This window comes from Cyclopterus lumpus, chromosome 5, assembly GCF_009769545.1.
Source record: "Cyclopterus lumpus isolate fCycLum1 chromosome 5, fCycLum1.pri, whole genome shotgun sequence".
NCBI lineage: Eukaryota > Metazoa > Chordata > Actinopteri > Perciformes > Cyclopteridae > Cyclopterus > Cyclopterus lumpus.
In genome coordinates, this window is record NC_046970.1 from 25,765,223 (window position 1) to 25,775,222 (window position 10,000).

At 44.6% G+C, this 10,000-nt stretch overlaps 1 protein-coding gene across 1 annotated transcript in view; it reads right to left on the reverse strand.

Annotated features, from left to right (window-relative positions):
- ptprt (protein tyrosine phosphatase receptor type T) overlaps window positions 1-10,000 on the reverse strand; it is a 197,901-nt gene that overhangs the window by 18,596 nt on the left and 169,305 nt on the right. Inside the window, exons 25-28 of the mRNA XM_034533285.1 lie at window positions 9,707-9,792; window positions 4,872-4,908; window positions 2,957-3,054; window positions 1,669-1,785 (exon numbers count right to left, since the gene is read on the reverse strand). Of these exons, the coding sequence (XP_034389176.1) occupies window positions 1,669-1,785; window positions 2,957-3,054; window positions 4,872-4,908; window positions 9,707-9,792 (338 nt within the window). The remainder of the gene's footprint in view (window positions 1-1,668; window positions 1,786-2,956; window positions 3,055-4,871; window positions 4,909-9,706; window positions 9,793-10,000) is intronic.

A 10,000-nucleotide genomic window follows, 5' to 3' on the forward strand; every position in this document is an offset into this window, starting at 1 on the left:
TGAATTTTAGAGTAGCTACACCCACACACACACACACACACACACACACACACACACACACACACACACACAGAGGTGGTATGGATTAATGGCTCACTAAACGAGCTTGACAGCGAGGACTTGAAGACTCGTTTCCATAAGCTGCTTTTGCACGAGTGAAGGGGGAAGAAAATATGGAGATATGGATAAAAGAGAGAAAACACACCACAGCAGTTTGAGTTCATACGTGTGTGTCGTGTTTTATACATAATTTCAGTCATTATTTACTTCACCTGCACCGCTAGTTTTAATATGATTTTTAATATAATAAAGTAAATAAGTCAAATTAAATGAATTACCCCAAAAAAAGCAAGAGAGGTAGAAAGCAAGAATAATAATAAGGAAACTTCATATCAGAGCTCTTTTTATCATTGTGGAGTTTCTCATGTGCAGAAGAACCCAATGAAAAGAACCCAATGAGAAGAACCCAATGAGGAGAACCCAATGAGAAGAACTCAATGACAAGAACCCAATGAGAAGAACCCAATGAGGAGAACCCAATGAGAAGAACTCAATGAAAAGAACCCAATGAGAAGAACCCAATGAGGAGAACCCAATGAAAAGAACCCAATGAGAAGAACCCAATGAGGAGAACCCAATGAGAAGAACCCAATGAAAAGAACCCAATGAGAAGAACCCAATGAGGAGAACCCAATGAGAAGAACTCAATGACAAGAACCCAATGAGAAGAACCCAATGAGGAGAACCCAATGAGAAGAACTCAATGAAAAGAACTCAATGACAAGAACCCAATGAGAAGAACCCAATGAGAAGAACTCAATGAAAAGAACCCAATGAGAAGAACCCAATGAGGAGAACCCAATGAGAAGAACTCAATGACAAGAACCCAATGAGAAGAACCCAATGAGGAGAACCCAATGAGAAGAACTCAATGAAAAGAACTCAATGACAAGAACCCAATGAGAAGAACCCAATGAGAATAACTCAATGAAAAGAACCCAATGAGAAGAACCCAATGAGGAGAACCCAATGAGAAGAACTCAATGAGAAGAACCCGTCACAACAACGATAGAACCAATGTTCTCTCCGCTCAAATCCTTCCTGATTAGAGGGCCCAGTAACTAGTAACCAGCTATTAGTAACTAGCAACCAGTAACTAGAAACAAGTAACTAGTAACCTGTAACTAGAAACCAGTAACTAGTAACCAGTAACCAGCTATTAGTAACTAGCAACCAGTAACTAGAAACCAGTAGCTAGTAACCTGTAACCAGTAACTAGAAACCAGTAACTAGTAACTAGTAACTAGTAACCAGTAACTAGCAACCAGTAACTAGAAACCAGTAACTAGTAACCTGTAACTAGAAACCAGTAACTAGTAACCTGTAACCAGTAACTAGCAACCAGTAACTAGAAACCAGTAACTAGAAACCAGTAATTAGTAACCTGTAACTAGAAACCAGTAACTAGTAACCAGTAACTAGTAACCTGTACCCAGTAACTAGAAACCAGTAACTAGAAACCAAGTAACTAGTAACCTGTAACCAGTAACTAGAAACCTGTAACCAGTAACTAGAAACCTGTAACCAGTAACTAGAAACCAGTAACCAGCAACCAGTAACCCTAACCCCACGGCCCCACAGTGGCTGTAATGGGAACACTGGTCTCACCTTCTGGACGGTGAAGGTCCGGATGACGTACTCAGCCAGCGGTTCCGTTTCTATCAAGGTCACCTTGAGGTCACCGTACACCTCCGTCTCATCGGGCCAGTAGCGCACACACTTCACCTGGAGAACACCAGCCATTAGTATACAGGTGGGCACCCAGTGAGATGCCTCCTCCGTGGGGTTGAAGCCACATTCGGTTTACAGTTTCATGTTTGTGTCTCCGTTGGGAGGAGACGTGAACACCTGTCTGCGAGATGGGAGGCGGAGCTTCCATCACTGATACAGGTTATGAAAGCAGAGGTGAGGTATCAGCTGGTGACTCGCCTGTCTCACCTGCTTCACCTGCCTCACCTGCCTCACCTGCCTCACCTGCTTCACCTGCCTCACCTGCCTCACCTGCCTCACCTGCCTCACCTGCTTCACCTGCCTCACCTGCCCACCTGCCTACCTGCTTCACCTGCCCACCTGCCTACCTGCTTCACCTGCTTCACCTGCCCACCTGCCTACCTGCTTCACCTGCCTCACCTGCCTCACCTGCTTCACCTGCCTCACCTGCCTCACCTGCCCACCTGCCTACCTGCTTCACCTGCTTCACCTGCCCACCTGCCTACCTGCTTCACCTGCTTCACCTGCCTCACCTACCTCACCTGCCTCACCTGCCTCACCTGCTTCACCTGCCTCACCTGCTTCACCTGCCTCACCTGCTTCACCTGCCCACCTGCCTACCTGCTTCACCTGCCCACCTGCCTACCTGCTTCACCTGCTTCACCTGCCTCACCTGCCTCACCTGCTTCACCTGCCTCACCTGCTTCACCTGCCCCACCTGCTTCACCTGCCTCACCTGCCTCACCTGCTTCACCTGCCTCACCTGCCTCACCTGCCTCACCTGCTTCACCTGTTTCACCTGCCTCACCTGTTTCACCTGTTTCACCTGCCTCACCTGCTTCACCTGTTTCACCTGCCTCACCTGCTTCACCTGCCTCACCTGCTTCACCTGCCCACCTGCCTCACCTGCTTCACCTGTTTCACCTGCCTCACCTGCTTCACCTGCCCACCTGCCTCACCTGCTTCACCTGTTTCACCTGCCTCACCTGCTTCACCTGCCTCACCAGCTTCACCTGCCCACCTGCATCACCTGCCTCACCTGCCTCACCTGCTTCACCTGCCTCACCTGCTTCACCTGCCCACCTGCCTACCTGCTTCACCTGCCTCACCTGCCTCACCTCAAAACTCTATACTCATGTTGGGCCTCTTGATCAAACACACACACACACACAAGCTCTGAACTCACCCTGCCCACCTCCACCAGGTTGGTAACCATGACGATAGAGGCAGAGTTTTCCTGCCAGACCATCCTCCAGAAATCCCTCACAGTCTCCTGCATAGGCCCTGAAACACACACATTATAAATACACACAAATGATATATTATATATATATACACACACTTATATGCTCTAGATATCCTTCTGTATTGATATATATCCCTGTGTTGCTCTACGTATCCCTGTGTTGCTCTACGTATCTCTGCGTTGCTCTACATATCCCTGTGTTGCTCTACGTATCCCTGTGTTGCTCTACGTATCCCTGTGTTGCTCTATATATCCCTGTGTTGCTCTATATATCCCTGTGTTGCTCTACGTATCCCTGTGTTGCTCTACGTATCCATGTGTTGCTCTATATATCCCTGTGTGTTGCTCTACATATATCTGTGTGCTGCTCTACATATCCATGTGTTGCTCTACATATCCATGTGTTGCTCTATATATTCCTGTGTGTTGCTCTACATATCTATGTGTTGCTCTATATATATATATCCCTATGTTGCTCTATATATCCCTATGTTGCTCTATATATCCCTGTATTCCTTTATATATCCCTGTGTTGCGCTATATATCCCTGTGTGTTGCTCTACATATCTCTGTGTTGCTCTACATATATCTGTGTTGCTCTATACATTCCTGTGTGTTGCTCTACATATCTATGTGTTGCTCTATATATCCCTGTGTGTTGCTCTACATATCTCTGTGTTGCTCTACATATATCTGTGTTGCTCTATACATTCCTGTGTGTTGCTCTACATATCTATGTGTTGCTCTATATATCCCTGTGTGTTGCTCTACATATATCTGCGTTGCTCTATATATCCCTGTGTTGCTCTATATATTCCTGTGTGTTACTCTACATATATCTGCGTTGCTCTGTATATATCCATATGTTGGTCTATATATCCCTGTATTGCTCTACATATCTCTGCGTTGCTCTGTATATATCCCTGTGTGTTGCTATATATATCCCTGTGTTGCTCTATATATCCCTGTGTGTTGCTCTACATATATCTGCGTTGCTCTATATATCCATGTGTTGCTCTATATATCTCTGCGTTGCTCTGTATATATCCCTGTGTGTTGCTCTATATATCCCTGTGTTGCTATATATATCCCTGTGTTGCGCTATATATCCCTGTGTGTTGCTCTACATATATCTGTGTTGCTCTACATATCTCTGCGTTGCTCTATATATCCCTGCGTTGCTCTATATATCCCTGTGTTGCTCTATATATCCCTGCGTTGCTCTATATATCCCTGTGTTGCTCTATATATCCCTGTGTTGCTCTATATATCTCTGCGTTGCTCTATATATCCCTGTGTTGCTCTATATATCCCTGTGTTGCTCTATATATCTCTGCGTTGCTCTATATATCCCTGTGTTGCTCTATATATCCCTGTGTTGCTCTATATATCTCTGCGTTGCTCTATATATCCCTGTGTTGCTCTATATATCTCTGTATTGCTCTACGTATCAGATGCTCGCTGCTTGGCGTACAGACGCTAAACGGGCCTCTGTGTGACGGCATCAGATGCCGAGAACCATGACATACGTCACTACTGGCCGCACACACACACACACACACACACACACACACGCACACACACACACACACACACACACACACACACACATAAAACATGCACACATGAACGGGACCTCACATGCACTCACATGCTATCAATCCCAGATAAAGTGGTTCAGAGCTTTGAGGTAATGGGGTCTTACATTTGTCAAGGGGATGTTATACTGCGGGTTAGATTTAGGAGGTTGTTGTAATAGCCTTCCAGGCCAAAAAGATGACATTTACCAGGTGGCTGCTACACACACACACACACACACACAGTAGAAACACACTCCTCATGTCAGTGGACTTACCTTGTGTGGCGATGTAATGTCTGGGTCGATGGTAGCCCTGTGAGACAGAGACAAGTCACTCAATGCCTTTATGTCTTTCTATATTCAGTATATTCTCTTTCACATTTTCCTTGGTATCCGTGGTTGTGCAACACCTCCTCTCCCCTATCCTTGTGGATATTTCCTTCCCCAGCTCCTTAACCCTTTATTTCTTCATCTCCTTCTCATCATCAGTTTATCTAATTTCTTCTCTTCTAACCTTGGACCGTTGTACTTTTCTCTTCGCCAGCTTCGCTTCTCTTTCCCAATCCATCTTTTCCTCCCTATCATTTCTTCTCTTGTTTTTGACATCCCTTCCCTTTTCTCCCGCTAAAGCGATTCCTTACTCTTTTTTCCATTTTTAAAAGTCCTCCCTCACTCCCTTTCTTCTTAGAATGCCTTCGATCAATGTCTGCTTCCCTTGCTGTCCACCTCCCTTCCTACATTCCTGCATCCACCTGTCTCCCTCCATCCTCTGTCTTTCTTGCTTCTTTTCATTCCCGTTTATATTGTCATCAGCCCATTAAATGCCCTGAATCAGTAGTTATCACCCGGCAGTGAAACAGTCACATCTTTACACACACGGTTAACGTTGTGAATCCTGGTTTGCATTAAAATACGTTTTTTTTACCGGAGTATATTTACACGACTTAAAGGTTAAAGGTCAAGTTACATTACTTTGTCACGCAATATAACCTTCACTCGGGGCATGGCCAGCGGTCTCCTGGGTGAAAGTCCTTAGGTTGTTGGACCCAGACTTTATTACTGCAATTCAGTACGTGTACCAACACACAATTAGAAAATAGTACCCCACTAGAGAGCTCATAATACCATATTACCCCACTAGAGAGCTCATAGTACCATATTACCCCACTGGAGAGCTCATAATACCATATTACCCCACTAGAGAGCTTGTAGTACCATATTACCCCACTAGAGAGCTTGTAGTACCATAGTACCCCACTAGAGAGCTCATAATACCATATTACCCCACTAGAGAGCTTGTAGTACCATATTACCCCACTAGAGAGCTTGTAGTATCATATTACCCCACTAGAGAGCTCATAATACCATATTACCCCACTAGAGAGCTCGTAGTACCATATTACCCCACTAGAGAGCTTGTAGTACCATATTACCCCACTAGAGAGCTTGTAGTACCATAGTACCCCACTAGAGAGCTCATAATACCATATTACCCCACTAGAGAGCTTGTAGTACCATATTACCCCACTAGAGAGCTTGTAGTACCATAGTACACCACTAGAGAGCTCATAATACCATATTACCCCACTAGAGAGCTCGTAGTACCATATTACCCCACTAGAGAGCTTGTAGTACCATATTACCCCACTAGAGAGCTTGTAGTACCATAGTACCCCACTAGAGAGCTCATAATACCATATTACCCCACTAGAGAGCTTGTAGTACCATATTACCCCACTAGAGAGCTTGTAGTACCATATTACCCCACTAGAGAGCTCATAGTACCATATTACCCCACTAGAGAGCTCGTAGTACCATATTACCCCACTAGAGAGCTTGTAGTACCATATTACCCCACTAGAGAGCTTGTAGTACCATATTACCCCACTAGAGAGCTTGTAGTACCATATTACCCCACTAGAGAGCTCATAATACCATATTACCCCACTAGAGAGCTCATAGTACCATATTACCCCACTGGAGAGCTCATAATACCATATTACCCCACTAGAGAGCTTGTAGTACCATATTACCCCACTAGAGAGCTCATAATACCATATTACCCCACTAGAGAGCTCGTAGTACCATAGTACCCCACTAGAGAGCTCATAATACCATATTACCCCACTAGAGAGCTTGTAGTACCATATTACCCCACTAGAGAGCTCATAATACCATATTACCCCACTAGAGAGCTTGTAGTACCATATTACCCCACTAGAGAGCTCATAGTACCATATTACCCCACTGGAGAGCTCATAATACCATATTACCCCACTAGAGAGCTTGTAGTACCATAGTACCCCACTAGAGAGCTCATAGTACCATATTACCCCACTAGAGAGCTTGTAGTACCATATTACCCCACTAGAGAGCTCATAATACCATATTACGCCAGTAGAGAGCTCGTAGTACCATATTACCCCACTAGAGAGCTCATAGTACCATATTACCCCACTAGAGAGCTCATAGTACCATATTACCCAACTAGAGAGCTCATAATACCATATTACCCCAGTAGAGAGCTCATAGTACCATATTACCCCACTAGAGAGCTTGTAGTACCATATTACCCCACTAGAGAGCTCATAATACCATATTACGCCAGTAGAGAGCTCGTAGTACCATATTACCCCACTAGAGAGCTCATAGTACCATATTACCCCACTAGAGAGCTCATAGTACCATATTACCCAACTAGAGAGCTCATAATACCATATTACCCCAGTAGAGAGCTCATAGTACCATATTACCCCACTAGAGAGCTCATAGTACCATATTACCCAACTAGAGAGCTCATAATACCATATTACCCCAGTAGAGAGCTCATAGTACCATATTACCCGAGTAGAGAGCTCATAGTGCCATATTACCTCACCTATAAGAACCTGAGCTCCTCTCTCCTCTTCCTCTACTATTATTATTAAAATGATTGGTCACATTTATATTATTTTCTATTACTCTAATAATATGTGTAATTTATGTCATATGGATTGACTATATTGTGATTTTCTATATTGGGTTTATTCAATTTTACTTTTCTTTTCCTTGGTAACATTTCCTTTCCCGATAGAGGGTCCAAGGCTAGAAGGAAGATGCCACGACCTGGAACCTAATGCACACATTTGTGATTTGTGATATTGGGCTACACTAAGTTTCTCCTCTTCCTCCTCATCTCCCCAGATTCTTTCTCCCATCCCTTTTAACATTTGAATTAGCCCCCTCTCCAGCCCCTCCACTCTAATAAGCATAACTCAAGGTCGTTTTCCAAATCAGCGTAAATAGAGGGGATCTTAATTGTCTAACAACGGGACAGATGAAAAGCAAACATGTGATGGTCCCCTTCCTGTCCCTGCATCCCCTGAGACAGTTAACCCTGTTGAAGACCCCGCTCTAAGTATGGCGTTATCTTCACTGAAGGGATGTATTGTTTCGGTTTGATTATTTATTTGTTTTTCTGAAGAAAATAAGCATTATGTACCAAATTCGTTAAGACTATTGTTACAACAGTCAGCTGTGAGCGAGAGATTAAAATGAGGCGTATTATCTGCTGCTGAGAGGGTGATAGGTTGCAATCTGCTGTTCCTCCACGACTTGTTTGCCTCCAGGTCTCTGAGGCGAGCAAGAAAGACGGTAGTCCACCGCTTTCACCCTGGACACAAAGTGTTCAAGTCCCTCTGGCAGGAGCACCAGACCAAGACCTCACGGTCCTACAGGACTAAGACCTCACGATCTATCAGGACCAAGAGCTCACGGTCCTTCAGTACCAAGACCTCATGGTTCTTCAGGACTGAGACATTACATTACATTACATTTCATTTAGCTGAAGCTTTTATCCAAAGCGACTTACAATCATGTTACATTCATACACTGTAGAACAGCTACAGGGAACAATTCAGGATTAAGTGTCTTGCTCAAGGACACATCGACTAGGGCGGGGATTGAACCACCAATCCCCTGATTGAAAAACTAACCACTGACCCACAGTCGCCCACCTCATGGTCCTTCAGGACTAAGACCTCACGGTCCATCAGGACCAAGACCTCATGGTTTATCAGGACGAAGACCTCACGATCCTTCAGGACCCAGAGTTCACGGCCCTTCAGAACCAAGACCTCATGGTTTATCAGAACCAAGACCTCATGGTTTGTCAGGACCAAGAGCTCACGGCCCTTCAGAACCAAGACCTCATGGTTTATCAGAACCAAGACCTCATGGTTTATCAGGACCAAGAGCTCACGGCCCTTCAGAACCAAGAGCTCATAGCCATTCAGGATCAAGACCTCACGGTCCATCAGGAGCAAGACCTCACGGTCCTTCAGGACTAAGACCACGGTCAGGTGAACTGCTCAAAGGCACGTTGACAGAGTGCATTATGGTTCGAAATTGTCAATTGAGAGGATCAAACCTTTTAGTTAGTTATTGTCCCTGATACCTTAACTTTTACTTCCTGCTTGTGAGTCAATTACATGACCAACGTAAGACCAATCCTTTAAAAAGAGGAGTCTGAAAGGTGAGGACATTTTTATTTTTCACTCAAAGCTCTTTGGGCTTTGGACTACTATGACTTGGGTTTAAGGAGTAATCAAGATTATTTACATGTAGGGCAGGGTTCGGCAACCTTTCCTATCCAAGGAGACATTTTGCCCTATTTTCCACCAAATCTGGAGCCACAAATGTAGTTATTTGATATCACAGCTTATGACGTTTTGTATATAGTTTTTGTTGAAATTATAGAACAAGAATAAAGACCATTCTTCACATTCAGTGACACATTATCACCTCAAACTCCAAGATAAGAGGTGTTCCCTTTGAAAGATTGTCCACTGGTCAAAGCCTCAGGGAGCCGCAACCGAGGGGCTAAAGTGCAGCAACTGAGAGGCTAAAGTGCAGCAACTGAGAGGCTAAAGTGCAGCAACTGAGAGGCTAAAGTGCAGCAACTGAGAGGCTAAAGTGCAGCATGCGGCTCCGGAGCCGCGGGTTGCCGATGTGAGGTTACTATATGATTAGAGTTGAGTTTAAAGCATGCAGTTGCGAGGGTCACGGTTTGGGGCTTCGCACACTAGAGAACCAATCTGTGTGTGCGTATGAATGTGTGTGTGTGCACTCACGTCAATATAATTAGCATTGATGTAGTCGGAGTGGGGGTCTCCATCCAGCAGCTGCAGTCGGACTCTTGTGTGATCGTCTGTGGGGTCAGATAGCACAAAAATACAACAGGCCTAAAGTTACATTTACCCACAGATCGGAGCAGCTAACGGACTGGATGGGAAGCCAATCGGGCCCAAAGTTCGGTGTCTGAACCAGAACTATGACAGCACTTCAGATTAAATTAGCCTTGTATACCTACCTAGCAATCTGTGGTCTTTAGGAATCATGACAATCCTCTTAGTGGCAAAGAGCGA